Source organism: Radiomyces spectabilis (genome assembly GCF_025331425.1).
Source record: "Radiomyces spectabilis strain NRRL 2753 chromosome Unknown BYT42scaffold_1, whole genome shotgun sequence".
Lineage (NCBI taxonomy): Eukaryota > Fungi > Mucoromycota > Mucoromycetes > Mucorales > Radiomycetaceae > Radiomyces > Radiomyces spectabilis.
Window position 1 is genome coordinate 1,807,979 of NW_026251926.1, and position 20,823 is coordinate 1,828,801.

The 20,823-nt window shown below is 43.2% G+C and overlaps 5 protein-coding genes across 5 annotated transcripts; 4 read left to right on the top strand and 1 right to left on the bottom strand.

Annotated features, from left to right (window-relative positions):
• The first annotated feature begins 625 nt into the window (after positions 1–625).
• On the top strand, positions 626–1,945 carry BYT42DRAFT_23528 (uncharacterized protein). Its single transcript, XM_051562639.1, has one exon. It carries the CDS (start codon positions 842–844, stop codon positions 1,526–1,528), a length of 687 nt encoding a protein of 228 aa, XP_051428450.1. The 5' UTR covers positions 626–841; the 3' UTR covers positions 1,529–1,945.
• A 2,164-nt stretch (positions 1,946–4,109) lies between these two features.
• On the top strand, positions 4,110–7,098 carry BYT42DRAFT_552660 (WD40-repeat-containing domain protein). Its single transcript, XM_051566404.1, has 11 exons — positions 4,110–4,373; positions 4,488–4,775; positions 4,854–4,951; positions 5,054–5,198; positions 5,265–5,400; positions 5,466–5,591; positions 5,655–5,771; positions 5,862–6,010; positions 6,077–6,291; positions 6,363–6,507; positions 6,577–7,098. The coding sequence occupies exons 1-11, from the start codon at positions 4,228–4,230 to the stop codon at positions 6,659–6,661; spliced, it is 1,650 nt and encodes a 549-aa protein (XP_051428451.1). The 5' UTR covers positions 4,110–4,227; the 3' UTR covers positions 6,662–7,098.
• Positions 7,099–7,812, top strand: BYT42DRAFT_552662 (small nuclear ribonucleoprotein-like protein E). The gene is made up of 5 exons (XM_051566405.1): positions 7,099–7,172; positions 7,276–7,302; positions 7,369–7,431; positions 7,507–7,585; positions 7,671–7,812. Exons 1-5 carry the CDS (start codon positions 7,134–7,136, stop codon positions 7,724–7,726), a joined length of 264 nt encoding a protein of 87 aa, XP_051428452.1. The 5' UTR covers positions 7,099–7,133; the 3' UTR covers positions 7,727–7,812.
• A 743-nt stretch (positions 7,813–8,555) lies between these two features.
• BYT42DRAFT_609680 (AAA domain-containing protein) lies at positions 8,556–16,501 on the bottom strand (the record flags this gene model as incomplete). Its single annotated transcript, XM_051571298.1, has 33 exons — positions 8,556–8,658; positions 8,725–8,794; positions 8,848–8,979; positions 9,054–9,289; positions 9,367–9,486; positions 9,585–9,721; positions 9,782–9,848; positions 9,925–9,968; positions 10,036–10,287; positions 10,352–10,568; positions 10,625–10,722; positions 10,786–11,195; positions 11,272–11,355; positions 11,428–11,491; positions 11,554–11,681; positions 11,746–11,995; positions 12,058–12,312; positions 12,375–12,437; positions 12,483–12,584; positions 12,650–12,683; positions 12,764–12,818; positions 12,881–12,914; positions 12,973–13,136; positions 13,201–13,401; positions 13,473–13,644; positions 13,720–14,031; positions 14,090–14,452; positions 14,537–14,649; positions 14,729–15,448; positions 15,509–15,813; positions 15,886–15,971; positions 16,206–16,312; positions 16,384–16,501. 33 exons carry the CDS (start codon positions 16,499–16,501, stop codon positions 8,556–8,558), a joined length of 5,616 nt encoding a protein of 1,871 aa, XP_051428453.1.
• Positions 16,502–17,349: 848 nt separating this feature from the next.
• Positions 17,350–20,532, top strand: BYT42DRAFT_641029 (rab-GTPase-TBC domain-containing protein; the record flags this gene model as incomplete). Its single annotated transcript, XM_051572541.1, has 12 exons — positions 17,350–17,498; positions 17,721–17,759; positions 17,851–18,377; positions 18,429–18,530; positions 18,612–18,682; positions 18,757–18,885; positions 18,950–19,015; positions 19,076–19,190; positions 19,257–19,363; positions 19,426–19,501; positions 19,591–19,817; positions 19,962–20,532. The coding sequence occupies 12 exons, from the start codon at positions 17,350–17,352 to the stop codon at positions 20,085–20,087; spliced, it is 1,734 nt and encodes a 577-aa protein (XP_051428454.1). The 3' UTR covers positions 20,088–20,532.
• Positions 20,533–20,823: the final 291 nt, after the last annotated feature.

The following is a 20,823-nucleotide window of genomic DNA, read 5'->3' on the forward strand; positions in this document are numbered from 1 at the left end:
GGTATAGAAACGCCGATGATTCTACCCTTCGGTTGTTCGTTGGCCAACTGCACATGTTACACCGACTCTCCGATACAGGGAACGGGACGAGACGTTTGGGTTATTGTTTTGTTTTTTCAACATATGGTGACGGGTGGCATGTTGAACCCGCAGGTTGGCGATGCAGTGATGTAATCCAATTGCACTATCGTTGATGTTATATATGTATGTTATTTTTTCTCATCAGGATCCAATCTTATGACCATGATGTTTTTCTATTATAAACATCTTTTTATTTTTAGAGACTGCTTATTCTTCATTCAGCAACATTTTTTCTTCAGGGCCACGGATCGGATCATCATGGTTTACTCGTCTACTTCTTGGACAATCTCGGTCAAAAGAGTAAGCACAATTGAAATAGGGCGATGATAAATAAAAAAGAAGAACAATAGGAAGATACTAGGTCCATTTAGTCATGGAAACAAGGTGTAATGTCATTTGTGTTCGCGAAGATTATGTTATGTGATACATTGTAAAAGGTAGACACGTTATCTTATTCTGGCTTTAGACAAGTTCGTGAAAGTAAGGGAGAATAGTAACACAGTAACACTTGAATGATCTGAAGGAGAAAATGGGATATAGGACGATCCATGATTATTTTGTACGAGTTCAAAATGGATACCGCGGATTGGTGATTGGGTCGATCTTCTCGGGTCAACAATTGCACCTTTTTTTTTCGGACGAGGATGTGATATTTTTTTTTTTCCTTCGCCAACAAAGTATAAAAACCTGAGATTCAACAAGAGCGGGAATGGTCATTCCTTTTTGTCCTTCCTTTTAGAAATCCCAAAAAGCCGAAAAAATGAAGTCGATTGTTGCTGCCATTGCTGCTCTTGCTCTTGCTGTTGTGTCCGCTCAGGAAATGATTGTTCACATCACCGCCCCCCTTGCCGGTCAGGTTTACACAGCTGGTCAAAAGGCTCACATCGCCTGGATTGACCCCAAAGTCGATACCATTCCCGTTATCAAGCTTGCCCGCGGTGATCCCAAGGCTTTGACCCAATTGCAGGACATTGGCACCAACGTGCCTACTGCCGCCGGCGGATACGACTGGACCATCCCCGCCGATATCGAACCCGGTAATGACTACGCTTTCGAATTGGGCAACTCTCCCAACGTCGCATACACTGGTCAGTTCACTATCAAGGCTGGTGATGGTGCTGCCGGCAACTCGACCGCTTCTGGCTCTGGCTCCAGCTCTGCTGCCGTCGCCAGCTCCACTGCTCCTGCTACCACCAAGAGCGCTGCTCCTTCGGATGTTTCTTCTGCTGCCAGCACTCCTGCTGCTTCCAGCGCTTCCCCCGCTGCCTCTGGTGCCGGTTCTTCCGGTGCTGCCGGCGATAAGAGCACTGATAAGGCTGGTTCCGGTTCTGCTTCCACCACCCCTTCCACTGCTCCTGATGCCAACAAGGACAGCGCTGCCGGTAAGACTACCGCTACTTTCGGTGCCCTTGCTGTCGCTGGTGTCGCTGCCATGGCCTTGATGTAAAATACTTTACTGTTTTTTTTATTGTCTCACTTTTTTAATTCTATTTCAAACCAAACTTCCAAAAACCGCACACGATTTGGAAATTATTTGCCGATCTTTTTTTCTTTTTCCCTCTGAATCTTAATGTCATGACCAAATAAAACACCTATTTATAAAGCATCGCACTTATGGCTTCTGATGATGGAGCAAACTACGGTTGGGAATTATGATTTGAGGGTGGGCATGGAGAAATGGGTGAATGGACAGGTCATTGTGGATGGTTTATCATTTGGTTGGTTACGGTGGTAGCATTGGTGAGACGTTGTGAACTTGACGATCGTTGGCAATAGCAATTGACAACGAGCTAGCGTTGTCTGTATATGGAAACCATGAGGTCCTGTGGTCGCTGTTTATTTTAACGATTTTTTTTTTCGGCCGAAATGTGTTCATTTTTTTTTTTATCTCCAGGGTCCTCTTGTTGATAAGGGAATAAGACGTCAGATCAAAAAGTGTTCCTGACAACGATCGGACTCTACTGCCAACGCACAGACCGATCTTTATTATACTTTTTGGTTCGCATAAGTAGTTTGGGTGTGTGGCTAACACTAAACTTTTAGTTGTTTGAAATAGGATGGGGATAGCTTGGCGAAAATAAGATCCCAAAAATGGCGTTCAGGTTTACCATGGTTTGTGTAACGAAAACGCTGTTTTGATTCCACAGACTAGAATCGGCGGAGACCACACATAGTGCCTTTTTTTCTCGCAAACAAATCTCAGCCCCGCCCACTAGATTCAACTGTTTACTGGGTTTGCTGGATTAAAATGGTCTACTGGATTAATTGTGCAATTCGTATTTCATTGATGAAATGATGCACACCGGAATGAAAAAAGACACGAGTCGGCATTTTTATTTTTTCTTCTTTGAGATTCTTTAGTGCTACATCCGCTTCTTGTGTTGCGAGCCACTCGCACCGAACTCATATTTCTACACTGCGTTTTATATGAATAAAAACGATTCACAGTTATAAATAGCTGATGAAAAAAAGGAAATGCATGGCCAAGAAAAAAAAAGAACGGTGAGCGAGTTCTCACGTCGTTCAAAAAAGCATCATTGGAAAAGTTTCGCTTTGTAAAAGGAAAGTTCATTAACCGAAATTGGTAAATCTGAGAGTTTTCTTGACGAATGAGTCTCGAATCTGGGAATCCCAGCAAAAGCATGTGCTTTCACCTTCCTTTTCTTTCATATCACCCATTTTAACCTATTTTATATGTTGGTCATTCATGCTGGTACTCTGATTTGAGAGCATACAAAAAGTTGATGCATCGAAATGATAGGACCCGCTACTTTATTGTGACTTGGGACTGCTCAACAACGTCATTCACTGGTTGCCGAATCTCACGCACATGCCCCCACTTGTCGTTGCCCCCGTTTTCAACTTCCGAAGCCCTTTGGGTCAAGGAACCACTGCTGCGAACCAGCAAAAGAAAAATAGGAAAAAACTGACAACCGCTGCTGTGGCATGAGTGAAATCCAAGTCCTGTTGTCCATCAGTCCAATATCGAGCCGTTCTGGCTTTTAAAGCGCCAAGATTTTTATCGCCAAGAAGTAGGGTTTGTAGATGTGAAGAGTTTTTGCCAATTGGCAACCAATGATCAACCGCGGAACAAATTATCAAAAAGCGGGCCCGCTTAACGCATCCTATGTATTTTCGCCACAAGAGGGAGGATATTTTTCTTTTTCGTTATATGTATGTGATTTGTTTGCTGCTTTCTAAAAGTGGGCCAAAAGGGAATATGAAAGGAGTAAAAAGTGGTCAGGCAAAATGCACCATGCAAGCAGAGGCACGACCACCGACGATAATCGCCGGCTTTCCGAAGAATAAGCCGTCATCAGCATTGGACGCATCATTACTAAATACAGCAGTCGACACAGACACTGCTGTTCTTTTTTCTCGCCACCAAGTCCACTGGAAAGCAAAGACTGGTTCAAGCGCCAAGTCGCGTGATCAACGTGTGGAAAAAAAATTCTACATAAAACTTTAGATCATCAGCATAGGAAAAAAAATGATGCAAAACGAAATGACGATATGGGTAGGTTTGTATGGTGTCATGAATAAAAAAAAATGTAGTTGATAGAGTATACAAAAAAAAATGAAATAGTATATATATATGTACAATATATATGGTGCAATAGATAGTAGGATGTATCATGGAGAACTCGATCACCTATCGCACTCAAGGGGTGCGGATCTCCAAAATCATATTGCATTTTGCCCATGAACTTTTGCGTGCATGTGGTCATTCCCGAAATTCTGCACGCAAAAAAAAAAAAAAAAAAAAAAAAATAGCCAATCTTTCAAATCCTTTTCCTCCCTTTCTCTCTCTCTCTCTCTCTACTTTTTTTTACTTCTTGTTCCCTGTCATTGTCCTTCATCGACTTGTCTTTTTACGCCCAACTTTGAAAGCTGTAGAAAAAGTGATCCACTCCAGAGATCACTTATAACGTACCAGTCTTTCTTATCCTGTTAAAAACGTTCAACACGAGTAGATCTTTATCACAAGAGTCAGCAGCCTCTGCTGCGCAATCTCCGCCATCGTCACCTTCTTCTTCCTCCTCTTCTTCTTCTTGTTATTCCTCCGCATCGGAATTACCCTCCCTATTATCACCCCCAAGACGTAAACGCCTTCGCTTGCATTATACCTCTCCCGAACCGTCCTCCATGCAGATTACCATCAATAATACCGCTGAACAGCAGCCCACTCATCAAACCAACGGCAAGTTGGACAAAGACGACTCTTTAGGTAGAGTACGAAAGGGTGAACTTGTTCGTCTCATTCTTCAGTCATTACAAGACCTCGGTTATCGGTACGCTACCACTTATACATCATGTTCCAACCTCCCTTTCCCGTACTAACCTTGTTTTTTTCCCTCATTTTTATTCTTTTTTGGTCACGTCTTTTATTCTGTGTATAAAAAAAGGGATGCTGCTGATCAGTTACAACGCGATTCTGGGGTATCATTGGAATCAGAAACAGTGGGTCAATTTCGTCAAGCCGTCTTAAATGGAGATTGGGCTTTAGCAGAATCATTGCTGTCAACGTTAGCTCTCGTACCTTCCGCCAATCCAGCCGAAGCCATCTTTCTGCTGCGACAGCAACGTTTCTTGGAATTACTAGAAGCAAGAAAAGTGATGAAGGCGCTTCACGTATTACGGAATGAACTTCAACCACTCGGGCAGCAGGTGGATCGACTGCATGAATTATCAAGGTAAAGTGGTGGTGGTTTTGAGTGAGCTCAATCGGAAGCCGAAAACGAATCTTTCTAACCACACTGATGGTTTGACAGCTTGATCCTATGTTCATCGGCTGCCGACGTGAAATCACAAGCACAGTGGGATGGTGCCAATGGAACATCAAGAGAAAACTTGCTCATAGAATTACAACGTAAGTTGACTACCTCATACCTAGAGAAGGAGGAGCTTGGAGTGCGACGGTTATCGTGAGCTTTGATGGATGGATGGTTTGTTAACGATGGTCCATTTATAGGTTTTATTGCTCCTACGACGATGATTCCGAAAGCACGGCTATTAACATTAATCAATCAAGCATTTGATTGGCAACGACGGGAATGCCTCTATCACGATAGTATTGACGCTCATTATTCATTATTTGCCGACCATGCATGCGATAAGTGAGTGTTGCCAATAGCATGACCATTTGATGTATTACCTCGGCTCATCCGCCACATTCCATATAGAAATCGATTTCCTTCAAAAACAATCCGCGTGCTCGAAGGTCATCAGGATGAGGTGTGGCACATTGCATTTTCTCATAATGGACGATATATGGCCTCTGTTTCTAGAGACAAGACATGTATTATTTGGGACGTGGAGGTAAGATGGTGGATACAAAAAATTGGACATAACATGCAATCGACTGATCTTGGATGGTCGTGCAGACATTTGAAAAACTTCAAGTCCTGTCCGGACCACAAGAACATAGCTCTTACTGTGCATGGTCACCAGATGATACCAAGCTGTTGACATGTGGATGTGATTTCGCGTTACGGCTGTGGGATCCCATGGTAGGTAGACTGGCGGATGTGACGTGGAGAAAGTCCGAACTAATGTCTGTGTTATTTCATTAGGCTGGCCAGTTACTACACACATTCTCGGGTCATAAAGAACAAGTGACAAGTTGTGCCTGGTTGCCTGACGGTCAACATTTCATTTCCGGAGCGTGTGACAAGACACTTTGCTTATGGGTAAGTCTCCTTATCTTCGGTAGATAAAGCGGAATGCATGAAACATAGAATGCGACATTTTTTTAACGTGACTCTCATGACGGATGACAGAACGTGGACGGAAGCATGAAAAATTATTGGCCTGCACAGCGGATCCTCGACGTACAAATCACCCGTGATGGTAGACGTCTCGTCACCATCAGTTATGAGAAGTGTATAGGTGTCTATGATATCAACAATTTCACTGTACGGGAGAAGTAGTACGTAAACAGAGAGTACGGAAACTCGGCGGACACGTCAAATTAATTACGTATGTTGGTATCTAGTCAAATCCCTGAAATGGAAACAATCACTTCGTTGACCTTGAGTCGGGATGGACGCTACGCTTTGGTCAATGTCCAGGAATCACAAGAGGTTCATCTGTGGGATCTTGATGAAGAAACTCTGGTACGAAGATATTGCGGACAAAAGCAAGGATTCTACATCATTCGTTCCACACTGGGCGGCAATGACGAATCTTTCGTACTAAGCGGTAGCGAAGGTAAAACCGCGAAGAAAAAAAAAAGAAATACACACTGTGGTTGGAAGGGAAACTTACACTGGCCATGATAGACAACTGTGTATATGTATGGAGCCGAGATCACCAGAGTGTTTTGGAAGTGTTGGAGGGACACACCAAAACGGTCAACTGTATTAGCTGGTATCCGAACAACGGAATGATGTTTGCGTCGGCTAGTGATGATCGAACTATTCGCATGTAAGTATTCAGCTTATCACAGCCTCAATATAGGATCTGCAAATTGAGACTGACTGCAAACTTTGACAGCTGGGGTTTACCTGAAGATGACCCATCATCTAAGGCGTCAACGCAACCTTTATGTGATACTGCAAAGGGGAAACTAAGGATTTAAGCGGCCCGATGCATCCCCTTGTGTCTATACACTTTTTTTTTTCCATTTGCCAATACCTCTTGTTTTCTTTTTTACTTTTGCTTTTGCTTTTCGCTTTGGTCAGCCATGTGTATAATGTCTTTTTTTTATTTTCTCGTCTTCTTTTCCGCATTTGCTATTCTTTGGTCGATTTATTTTATTGTTCTCTTTTTCTTTTTTGGTTGTCTTATTGGCTTGCTAGTGGGTTTCATCTTTCTTTCTCATCTTCGTGAACAAGAAAAAAAAAAATGTTCAAAACATCACTCTGGGGTTTGCTTTTGTCATGGGCGCCGTCAAGGGCAGCAGCCGCATACGATGCCATCATTTTGAATAGGCGGATTCTGAAATGGTCGGAGACTGAAAATACCAAAACAAAAAATAGAGCGACTACGTTTCTTCGTTGTCCATCCAAGCGTGCAGCATCTTGAACTTGCGCAAATAAACAACAATCAACATGTCGACCAAAGTACAAAAGATTATGGTTCAGCCCATTGTAAGTGCACAAACCTGTAGATTGATGGGAACGGCACAGAAAACCATTTGTGTTAATTTCTTGACAATGCTTAATGTTATTTTTTTTTATCCTTGTCATTTAGAACCTGATCTTCAGATATCTGCAGAGCGTAAGCTATTCATGGTCAAGTTATATCCTCGGTAGCTAGCTAACAGTTATTGTTCTGTACATATAGAAAGCGAGAGTCCAGATCTGGCTGTTTGAAAAGTCTGACATGAGAATCGAGGGTCAAATTATTGCAAGTGTTACCAAAACCGCGTAAATGAAGTGATGCGAAAATGCAAATGACTGACAGGAGATTCATTCGAAATAGGGTTTTGACGAATTTATGAATCTCGTACTCGATAATGCTGAAGAAGTTACGACAAAGGATCAATCGAGAAGATCATTAGGTACGGTGGAATGATGGGAGGAATAAAAAGGCCTTGGCAGAGGCTTGGATGCAGAGTGTCTAACGTGGTTTTACGCTGTCTGTAGGCCGTATTATGATGCGTGGCGACAATATCACGCTGATACAATCTGTAAATAACTAGAAAAGAAGAAACGTTCTGCTTTTGAGACTCTCCTTTTCTTTTGTATATCAATAAATGAACGGGTCGATTACGTTTGCTTTTCTACGACACACAAACTAGTACAGGTGAATCGAGTCGGTGGGTTATGCCATTGGTTGCTAAGCATCGCACATCATGATCCAACGCATGTCTCTCAGTCCAGATAACTCAAATGACATTCCACTGCGACAAGTCATGTCGACGCGAGCAAGCGGGTGCGAGTACCAAAGAATGAGCATAGATTATGAGGTGGGGATCTTCCAGTCTAATGTGGTGGGTTACTTCTAGAGCATAATTCTCTCTTATGTGGACCTCGTGTGCATCTAACCACGTTCAACATGGCGTCGCACAAAAATTTACGATTGGCATGCGGTGCCTGCAGTATATCATTCAGGCGGGAATTCTGCTGACTCACGCCGTATCAGTCATTATTCAAATCAGATTGAAGAGGAGTATAAGGACATATAGGTGGCAAGATTCAGGACAAAAGAAAGTGAATGTATGAAACTGGATTGTATCAACACTAACGTGGGTCCATTCATTGGCCACAGTCTGATAAGATGCAACGTCTTATTTTAGCTGCTGCCACAGAAAAGAGGACAGACCGCCATCCAAAGGTGACCAAAGTCAAATCTGCGTGACCTTTATCACACCGCATACATGAACGTATGAATCCAAAATGTATCGCCAAGGATATAGATGTAGTCAATGGTATGAAAATGGCACAAATGTATAAATGTCAGATAAATTAACTCGACATGGTAACTTACTCTACAAATACAATTTTTAACATTCTACGGTTATACGGACTTTAGGATTTGATCATGGAGGACAAGAATAATGATTTCATGATCTTTGGCAGTTGGCTGTTTTCAACACAAATATGTGCATGGCTACCAAGTGCTTTCTTCAATCTGAAAAAAGGTGCTTTAGTTAGGCTACTTGCAAGCAAACGAGTTTATGGCTAAAAAGGTACTTACTGCTCTGCTTGATTCTGGATTGAGCCTATGAAAATCATCTGGGCAGTAACACGATCATCCGATTTGAGGACTAATATAATACGTCAGTCGACTGAGCTTGTTCAACGCTAACCTATCACTTACTTCGGGCAATATCGTTTGGCTGAATATTGTACTGAGCAATATTGGCATCTGAAAGGACAACCACAAAGTAATCGTCGCCTTCTTCATTTACAATTTCTTTAACCGCATAAGAGGCGGCACCAAGTGTGTTATCTGTATAGGAATGAAATGATGATGTGAGTCTTATCTTGAAGATATCCTATTGTTCACTTGCTATGGAAACATACCTCCACTGAGACAGTATTGAGAATGAGCTTTCATTTTACTGATAATGTCAAATTCATCTTTTTCCGTCTTTGGATAATTGCCGGGTTTCACGAATTCGATATTGGCCCCATCGCCACTGTGGCCAACAATTTTATACGCGAATTTCTCTTCAAACCCTCGGAAAGCCTCCATCAACATGAGTGCCACTTCCATCGAACGTTCCAGACGTCGATCGTGCGTATTAAAGCGGAACATGCTGGGTACCGATATCATGCATCAGTTACCATTTTTCCGTACCATAATATAAAAGATGGCTAACCCAATCTGTCTTACCTTGCAGAAAGATCAAATACAAATACCATTCGTTTGGGTTTATCTTGGAATAAACCAACCTCGGGATCATCCTCGCCTCGTTTTTTATAAATAGCTCGTTCACCAGTCAAGCCCTCAATACTGTTCAATCGGCCAATGGCATCCATGGTTAGCATTAATAATCTTTCAACCTCCTCCTAATTGAAACTTCTAGGGAATCAAAGCATTGAAACACTTACATTTTGGTATCGTCCAAATCGCCTGAAGCTTGGTTCTTCAGCCACACGCGCTCCTTATTTTTGGCTTCAACACCTTCAAGAATAACGCGCAACTCTCGCACCTCTCGGCGAACATTATCCATGTATGTTTGGAAAACCTACAATAAATTTTTAATTCAACTGGTCAATTGGAGACGGTTATTGCCACAAATACACACCTGATAGTCGCCTTGCGTCATTTGAATCTTTCCCAGGAGCTTTTCCATGGCATGATCATGCATTTCTCTGTGAAGAACCAAAAAAAAAAAAAAAGTAAACGTCAATCGTTTTATCAAATCCGTCGATCCAATTAAATGCTTACTTTTGAGCTTCACTAACCGCCTGCGGTTGATCGTCTGCCGTTTTCTAACATGGTTTTAAGTATATAAGAGAAGCGAGAGGACGGGAGCATATGAAAGATTCTTTTACTTACGAGCTTTAGGTTCTCAATATCTTCAAAAGTCGTTTCTTCACGACCGTCTTCATTCATTCGACCTCCACTTCCGTTGGTGCCTCCGCCTCCGCCTCCGGCACCACTGTCGCCATCACCTTTACCGCTGCCTTCGCTTGCTTCCCCTCCTTCACCGGTGCCAGCCGATCCGCCGGAGCCATGACCGTCACCACCATTGCATGCAGCGCCACTGTTCACATCATCATCCTCGTTGGACGAACCAGGGAGTGTGTCCTATTTCATTGTGGTTACAAAAAAGAAGCCAACAGGAGCTGTTCATCATGCATGTCAAACTTACTTGATCCGTTTCGTAGATTACCGACAACACCTTTTCATCCACTCCGACCATTTGGGTCCACACTTGGGCCGATTTATGAAGTTCCGCGGGATTGACTTGCCAAACTCTCACGGTACCTGCATTATCCATCGTCACAAGTCGTCCATTGCTCAGCTCACACATACTGGCGACATCACGCTCCACCTGGAATTGAGCAAAACTCGTCATTGGAACATCGCTGGAAAAAAAAATGTCAGTAACTAGTCAGACGTGAAAAGAAATTAAAATATTTACGAGTCAGCCCTGTTTGATAGGGCAAGGGGCATTCGGATACGCCAGATCTGATGAGACATTGGATTGACGATATCCAGCGTTGTTTCGGCGCGGCCATCCTGCAAAGAATAACAGTGGATCAATACAGAGGAGCACATTCATTGGTGCTTCGCAATGCTTACCGTGGGTGGAGGAATGAGCACCAATTGATTGGTTCCTCGTAAATAGCATGCTGCTCCCTTCACCTTTTGTGGGTATTCTTTATTGGCACGAGCCCCATCGATGTAAGAGAATACGTCCACGGTTGATTTGTCTTGCAACAAGTTTTGATGCGAATACCCGTGAACCATGGAGCAAACATTTTCTGGTCGGCTATTCTGAGCAAACTTGAGGCCAGGGCCATATTCCTGACCAAAGATGCGCTCAAAAGTATCAATTTCCTGGCCATTTTGACCCAGCACTTCAATATTTTCAAGTACGGTAGGAATGCCGTCGTTGGGAGACTCAGGATCCGGATAAAGCATGTAAAGGTTTCCATCGCGGCTACCGCGAGCCAACCACAGATGGTGCTCTGTCACAAATAGTTGGCTAACTATAAATCGATTGCAGAAGAAGTGTAAGACAGATAATGATATCAAGGGTCGTATGTCATCATTCAATATACTTACTTCGAGTAGGAAGAGTAATGGTATACTGCTTTGAAGTGTTAAAATCTAGAACTGCGATATTGGCATGATCTTCTTGATAAAACACTGTGGGTGATAAGAAGAAGCAGGTCAGTTACTTTTATCGCGTTATTGCTTCAAGAACTCCATATAACTTACCAAGCACACCACTGGAGCCCAATTGACTGCACATGATGGATTTTACCGGTTCCAAACCTCGGATCTAGATCAATGACAGTGAGAATCGCAGTTCCAGAAATCTAGCGTGTTTCTTGAGTAACGTACCACAACCGAAGCCACTGTGTTCTTTTCAAAATCGCAGCACAGTAATTCGTTGTTTCCGGGATTATGCAGTGCAAGATACTTGACGCGACCAGCGGAACGAATCGTAGCAATACGAAGTCTAGGAGGAGCTGTTACGTGAAGCAAGCGATGAATAGCCGTGGACATGCAATGAAATCCTTTTTATCAATGTACCTCTTTGCAACGGAAAATATTCGTAAAGGTCCAAACTTTGAACGGATTGATGTCGAGGATCCACTCGATGAAGCGTTACAGGGTTGGTAGTAATAGCAAATAGAGTTCCGTCATCCATTGCGGCAATGTCCAAAGCTTCTCCACGAGTAGGAATGTCGAAATGATACAATTCTTCCGAGAATACCGTCGATCTTCCTTCCTTACGATCGAGTTTTTTCCACTCGTTGCTGAGGTCAAGATCCCAACCGCCCTGGAGAATCATTGGCTTTCAGTTTTACATGAAACGACGGAATCAAAAGTGATTAATCCTACCCGAACAGCGATGTGTTCAACCTCGACTTTGCATCGTAACAGCTTGGAATGGCTCACGCGAGACCAACGTTGGGTTAAGACAGGCTGTCCAAGTTCGACAATGGTACCAAGATTCATACTGAATTCCGAGTCCAAGCCGATGGGAATTCCGTGCTTCTCAAAGACCTCGATGAGAAGTTCCTTGGACGCTTTGTCGTACTGATCAAAGTCAAAGACATTCTGCAGAATCTTGGAAATGCCTTCTCCCGGATAGTTCTGGGGTTGATTATAATGTTAGCGCGCCGTCAGGTAATAACATGTCCTTGCTCAATTTTTACCTGCAAATGCAGAACAATGTTCACCAATTCGCGGGTGGAGTAAGGGTAGGATATCAAGCTAAACTTAACGATTAGCCATGGACGTTCACCATTAAAACATCATACTACTTGCCCTTCGTCGGTAAGCTTGCGCAAATCTGTAAAAGCAGCTGATAACTTTTCCAGGAGATCCTCAGGTACATTAGGCCCATATTTTCTCAAAAGATACAACTATGATCATGTAGAAATACTAATGTCATTAGGACTGTGCAGCATCCTATTAGTGTATGACCTACCTCGGACGCCATATCTGGATTGTCAACTGCATGACTATGTTTAAAAAGAAAAGAATATGCCAACTTGAGTTCATGATTTCTCTCACTTTAGGGCCATTGAACCCAATTAATTACCAGCTGAAAACGTCGCCAATTTCACGATAGAAATCGTTACCGAGGAAAGGATAACCTGTAAACATCAAACGTGAGCTTAAATGTTATAGAACAAGCAATCCGTTAATCCCAACGAACCAGGTCGGTTAGCCAAAACAATCATGCGGAAATTCTATGCGAGACACTGCGTCAGCCATTAATATCATAAACGTGGTATTAGAAATACTTACTGGATGAACGACAATATATTGCCCACCCTCTTGCATGTCCGACTCTTTTGAAACAATACGACGACCATCGCCGAGCACCATTTGACCGTCTTCGATCAAGCTCTTTAGCACGGCCGTCACATAAGTGGGTGCCTTATCGGCTTCATCCACGACAAGAATGGTACCTAAACATCAGAGCACAAGCAGATAAGCAACCCATTTATCAGCCAACAGTGGTAAGATGATTACCATCACGAACTGCCTTGATCAGAGCGCTATCTTCAAACACCAAAACACCCTCTCGAATAGCCGGGGTGGTGGTCAAGCTTTGCACCGTACTATCACGATGCAATTGGATATATTCACGAGGTAACTGCAGCAACTGCAAGAAGTAATCGGCCAACTTGTTCTTGCCGACACCTTGGTTACCAATAAGAAGAAGGTGGTCGCCTGTTCAAAAAGAACAATAAGTATCACCCTCGGCCAAAAAGAAAAGGTCAACATCAGATCATGAACTGTACCGAGCTGATAGTCCTTTAGCATCTCTCTGAGAATTTCGGTATGAGCGGGATTTTCATGGAACACCACATTGGGAACCATCATGGGGTCGGCACCCTTGAAGACCGGCTCGACCACATCCCCGATGCGGATTTCTTGAGGGTTCTCTCTGGAAGGAAAAACTTCTATGCGGAGCTGCAGAATCCAAGCGTTAATATAAGGAGCAAGCAAGGATTTCCTTAATAATGAAAAAAAGGTTTTGTCACTTACATTTTCAAAATCTTTATCTACTTTGGCAGGATAAATGCCATTTGCTATCATCAGTTCATCCAGCGCTTGTCTGACCATGGCAGGCATGAAACGGGACAGCGCCGCTTTATGAATAGCCTTGTAAAGACTTTCATTCTTGAAGTAGGCAAGACGACGGCAAATACGGATCAACTGACGAGTGGACAGAGCACTGGACAAAACACGAACCGTTTCATCTTTGTTCTGACGCAGTCCGCGAGCAAATGTCAGAAGCTGTCTTAACAATGCTTCATCCACACCAGGAGACAGACACTCTAGCACCTCTTGCTCTTCCTATAGAAATTCAATTCAGTCACCAGGGCAAATATGCCATAAATTCTTTCACGCGAACCTTGGACGGCAAAGAATCGACGACAATGAAATGGAACATGGACAGAATTTCCGCGGTGAGCCAAGCTGCACTTCGACCATCGGATTGACCGTTACTGTTACCAGCTCGGGCCAAAGCAATAATTCGGAAAGATGGATGGATTGGTACGAGTCGTTTTTGTTCAAGTTCTTCTGCACTAAGTTTGGATCGTTTTTGCAATTTCGCATATCGGCGAGCATTGATCAAACGCGTGCCATCCGGTAGTTGCGTCTCACGATCAGACATCAACCGTTGCAACGTATTGAGTGTACCATACGATAAAGCATCGATCCCGTCGAGTACAGCAATGTTGCCGTGAATGGCTGCTTCCACCAAAAGTGAATTCTGTCATTGTGAAGAAAAAAAGAACCGCTCAGCATTCTATCCTCTTTAATAGACCAATTGATTTTCTTTTGCGGCATAGAGTACCTCCCAGACAGTGTCGCCGGTAGGCGAAGTTGAACGACGTTGTAACAAGTCTCTGGACGACATATCACGGTACAATGGAATATAGTCGAGAGTATAGCCCAGGTTTCTGGCAACTAGATGATGGTGCGTCTCAGTGAGCCAAACATTATGGAACGATACGCGGCCCGTTGTAGCATGAAAAAGAAAACTTACAATGTCGAACCAGAGCCGATTTGCCCACGCCTTTTTGAGTACCTAAAAGGCAAATATCATGACCACCAGCATGAATCAAGACCATGGACGAAAAGATTTCCTTGTGATACGGTGTTTCAACAAAGAATTCGGCGGGACTGAATTCGTTGGGACCAGTATACACCGGCACACCTTGGGGTGATTGAAGATCATGTGAAAATGTGGCAATGGCCTTGTGAACTCGATGGTAGCCGTCGACGGATACTTCACCATATCCTGTACGTGCAATATCGGCGAGTCGGTAACCAGAGAAGGTCTGGCGAGCTTCTTGATCGGCGGTCACCACTTCGGTTTTAATACCAAAACGTCGATAAGCTGCTTCAATGACGCTCAATTGTTCAAGCGTACAAGTAGGCAGAAGAGGGTAAGGATACAATAGGTCTAAACAGAAACGAGGATGGAGATGATGCAAGAGCACCAGCAAGCTGGATAGACTCTCAATGGTCATGGGAAACTCAGGTACATCGATGTCACGAGCGGCGACTTTATCTACGTTGACGCCCAGCAGTAAGCTCACCGAGACCAGTCGTTCAATCAATGATCTCGGTACGGTGTTGTTCGTCAGTACAAGCATCTGATCCACTTGGCTTTGGAATCCAGGCGCTTTGATATCTCGACTTTGGAACCGAGAACGTAACGGAGGATCAAGTGGATAACCGACATAAGGAGGTACAGGTAGACCTAGGTCACACACGTTATAAGATGGCGACATATAATTTGAGCGTACATCGTCTTTCTTACCCAAAGCAAATACGAGAAATCGGTCGCTCACTTTTTCAAACTTGGTGAGCTGCGTATCCTTGATATCCTTGGAGGTCAAAAAGCGACCATCATCCAGTGACATTTCGCGGTTCTCCAACAGGTTGTTTAAAATAGGCAGCACGTTACGTTCGGCTTTCTCAATGCCATCTAGTACAAGGATACGACCGTGAATGGCTGCTCTTACAGCTGCCTGATCCACATAAAACGAAGTCCCATTGCGCAATTCACGTCGTTGCTTGAGGTCAGCATCAGTCACATCTTTGGATAAAGCGACATACTCGATCCTAAAAACGGGTGCTCCGTTAGAAACATGAGAGTTGAGACAACTTCAGCTAACGATGGTCGGCTTGACTTACTCGCGTTGAGTCATTTCTGCATATTTCATGACTAAATCTCGACGCAAGGGTCCTGGCGGACCTATTAGAAAGATATCTTGATGCAACTACCGTTGCATGAATGTGGATGAGTTTTTGCCCCATATTTAACGTCCTGAAGGTAAGTTGATCTTACTTTATCTTTCTGCATAATCCTTTTGATGATGGTCATATTGTTAGAATACCATTAAAAAATAGGTGATCGGAGATCCTACCATCTTAAATGCCTCAAAATTTCCTAATTTATCCCTTGTTAACCCATCTGATAAGCGTCTTCTTTTTGATCCAAAGACACAGCGTACCTGCGACCCTTCATAAAAAGGTTGTGTATGTTCCGGTACCAATTCCGGGTGTGTCGGAGGAGTCACTGGCATGACGACGTCGCCAATACGAACGGACTTGATCCCGACTTGAGAAAAAAAAAGGGAATACCGCATTGTCAGTCTCGTTGACGGAATCTCAAGAATCGATGGCATGTACCTTCTTGAAGAAGCTCATCTTCTTCCGAGTCGGACCAACCGGTTGTTGTGCCTGACAAGGTTTTTCCAAGCTGTCGAAGTCGTCTCCGTGCCTGCTTATGCTTTACTGGATTCGACATTTGTGTGGGGCAAAGAAGCGATAAAGGCAAAGAAAAAAAAAGTTAAAAAAGGAAACCCACACAATATGAGTAAGCGGGAACATCGGACCAAAAATTTCAACATTTCGGTTTGTCAGCAGCAACCTGCTTCCAACCAACTGAGAATGGAGCGCTAATATTTGCATGCTTTGCACGGATTCTTGGTTGAACAGAATCATGTCAGCCAAGAGACTTTGTATCTCTGGCCACCACATGGGAATTTTATGTGTTATTCTGAAGACCAGGTTTTGCAAAGAATAAAACAGATATTGCACTGTAAGTGAAACCTGCATGATGATATCCTCAAAGACCGCAAAAAAGAGAGTTGCAAAACTATGCCTAATTAGTTTCTGACAGTAGTATTCCGCCAAGGACACAAAATCAACCATGAGCATCAACCCTGACTCTATCTGTACGCTGACACGATTGTATACGTCCCCAGTCAACAGCAGCTTATCAATCTCAATCAGGAAATTATATTCAGGAAGCATGTTAAGACGGTACTTGAATACATATTGTCATGTATCGACGGGAATGATGCGGGACATCTGTATACAAGGCAATATTCAGGGAGCATGAATCGAACTATATTCAGCATGTACAATTGCTCAATGATTCGGTAACATGGCAGCTGTTGACATAGTAGGCATGGCATCCAAAAAAGTCGTGGGCTCTAGAATCCTCTGTTGACAGCGAAAGAATGGGGAATTGTCCGATAGAGCAAGAAACAACCAGTACAATCGCAACATCGACTGTCTCAATAGAGCACTTATCGCTGACACATTTCATCTGAGTGACCATATATTTTTTGAATTGCTTCGTTTTAAACGATGAAGCTCGGTTTGTTACGTCAGCAATTGATCACGCAAATTCGAATGGGGAATTGCGGAGCGAAACCGATTCCAACAGCGACACTCTTCCTCAAATTCGGTTATCAGTTGGTTCACTGTCAAAAAGCGTTGTCCCTTGATGGAAGAACGTAAGGATTACCCAAACTATTCTTGTCTTTATTCTGCCTATACTATTCAGTAGATAAAGTATACTGTTGTTAACGCTACGTCCACATTGGATGAATTCTTTCTTGATTGGAATTACTCACAGCATAAATTGGGCTTTTTCATAGATAATCCTCCAAAGTGAGCTATTACCAAGCGTAGATAGGATACCACTGAACATTCCTTGATAACATTTTGGGATTTAGATCTTTTTGGCGACGTAGAGGTGCGAAATTGCCAGGAAGGTAAGCGGTCCTTCTGCAAGCCCTTTAGCATTGAATCCACTTTGGATGAAAATTGACGTTGGAATGGTTGGGAAAATAACTGAACGAATAGTGTTAGTATCGTTCCACGCTCTTCAGTGAGTTCCACCGAGAATGAAAGCGGCAGCAAACCACCGATACTGGTTGGTGCACGATACAACTATACGAGCTTAGTGACAAGTCATCGTCCCGGAGATAAAAACGCACCCATCGCTATGCTACCTTGTCAGTATCCTTCCAATTCGTCTTCCGCGTTGTCTTTGCCGGGCATTCAGGCTTTCAAATCGTATTCTTCCAAAAAATCACCATCGCCCAAACGACCTTCACCTTTAACGCAGCATCAACGCTCCTTATCTTCTACTCACAAATCATTCGACGCCTTTCTCATGGATACTAACGATGAATGGAATGATACGCTAGAATACGCTACTGTTCGTGAACCACCCCAAATCACCAACTCGGAACCGAATCAGCCCCTTTCAACTTCTTCAGACGCTGCTAGTCCGACAGAGACACCGACCGTTTCAAAGGTTTCCCCTAAACCAGCTAAACCAGCTAATCCTCGTGGCATGAAAGATCATCTCGATAGTATATTGAACGGTAAAAACGAAAGACCCTTAGTTAAAAGCACAATGCTGATGGGATGTGTAGATCCGACCAATATCCTATTATATACCAATCCGGAAGACACGTTGGATTCAGCCCGAACGAATAAATTCAAAGAGGTTCTCTCAAACACCAATGTGGATCTCGGTAAGGAAAAAAAAAAGGGGGGGGAGAAGGTGCTATCAACACTCTCGGTTGGGCTGGAATACTGAATCACAACGTGGGCAGTGGCATTACGAGCACTCAGTTGGAGTGGAATACCAAAAGAATTTCGTTTGATGGCATGGCAGTTATTACTGGTAAGTTCATCGTACAAAGTGGTTGGATATGTCCATTTTTTATCCGAGAGCAAAGATGTGACTGAATTTATCAGGGTTATCTTCCATGTAATTCAGCGCGACGTGTAGCCACATTAGCAAGGAAGAGAAAAGAATATTCGGACAGTGTAGCTGCATCGTACGCAAGAGGAATAGCTGGGTTGGATCAAGCCTTATGGCATCAGGTAAGACGCGGGTACAAGTCTCTTACAGTACGCCATGAGTAAACCAATCGTGTCTTTGCTATAGATACATATCGATATACCCCGAACCAATCCCGGTGTTCCTTTATATCAATACGAAGCTACTCAGTTGGTAACATGAGATAACTACATAGATATTTGGCATAAACTATGTGGTAACCTTCGGTTCTAGTGCTTGGAACGCATCCTTTATCAATGGGCAATACGGCATCCTGCAAGTGGATATGTACAAGGCATCAATGACCTTGTGACACCCATTTTTGAAGTATTTCTTGCTGCGTATATAGGTAAAAATTGGAAGCCATTCAGGCTGTGGCAGCAAAGCGGCGAGTCATTGACCGAAAATCCAACAGATGAAGATCCGGAAGATTATGATGTGAGTCAGTTGGATCCTTCGATCCTATCAGTGATCGAGGCAGATAGTTTTTGGTGCCTTTCCAAACTACTAGATGGCATTCAGGTGCGTATTGACACGAAGGGAGAAAAACGATGGAGGCATACTCAAGAGAAACCGTTGCATAGGATAATTATACCTTTGCGCAACCGGGAATTCAGCGACAGATCGTGACATTAAAGGAGTTGGTGTGTCGTATTGATGGCAAGTACATCCGGAGCATGGATGATGCTAGGGGAAGAAAAAAAGTCGGTTGCTCACGGTTAACGACCATGGTTTTTTTTTTTTTGTAGCACGTTTGACAAACCATTTGCAAAATGAGGGAATTGAGTTTATTCAATTTGCTTTCCGGTGGATGAACTGTCTGTTGATGCGAGAACTTCCTCTGAAGAGTATTATTCGTATGTGGGATACGTACTTGGCGGAAGGATCATCGGAAGGGTTTTCGGAGTTTCACGTCTACGTATGCGCGGCGTTTCTGGTCAAATGGTCGGAACAATTGCAAAAGCTGGACTTTCAGGTCAGTCAAAAGAAGAAAAGAAAGAAAGGGAAAGGAAGGTCAAAAAAAAGGAGGTTTCAAGTTTTTTAGGACCGTGAGGGTTGGCATCGGGATGCATCATGATGTTGTTTTGATTTTACTAAACTTAAAAAAAATGTTCTACAGGGAGTCATGATATTTCTACAGCAATTGCCAACGCAAGGATGGTCCGAAAAAGATGTCGAACTCTTGCTGTCCGAGGCTTATATGTGGAAAACATTGTTTCATAATGCGCCCAGTCATTTGAAGTAACAATTAAAAAAAAAGGCTAAAAGGGAAAAGATGACCCGTCTACAGTGACTCAGTTGCAATGAAACGAGGCAGTGTATCCATAGTGTCGGTTTCATCGCTCATGACAGAGAAAAGCGAGATCTTGGAGCGGATTGGGGAGTCAAGCCAGGGGGAATTGTAAATCTAGGAGGGAAAGATTTGCGCACTTATTATTGTTGTTAGTATATTTGTTGTTGTTGTTGTCTTGGTTTTGATAATGTAGTTGTGGAAGGTGTCCTTATGATGATTAACTTTTTAAGGTTCTTGGCCGAAGTAAACAAAAGCACTGGGATTGGGGTGATTCATGCTTGTTGGTTTTGGGTGGACCCCTGAAACGGTTCAACTAGGCTAAACCCTTCTCCACATTCTGTCCCTTAACATGATGGTGGCACAAAAGAGCCACCATCAGGGTCGAGTCCAGACTGTGGTTGAAAATTTTTTTGGGTTTCTATTTATTTATGTTATTTTAGGTCTTCAAAGGGATCACCCACAGCATTGAAACGCACATACAACCCTTTGTCATAAGTCCAGTTGCATAGATCGGCGACCCTCAATCAGGTTGAACCTTATTACAGTTTGTCAATTGGCAAAAAGAGATGCTTTTCTTTTTAGGAGATTTTGCTTTTCAGAATGAATCTATATATTCAACTTTTTGTGGGGTTCTTACGGCTTGTAAGGGAATCTACCCATAGATACGGAAAGGACAAAAGAGTAAATA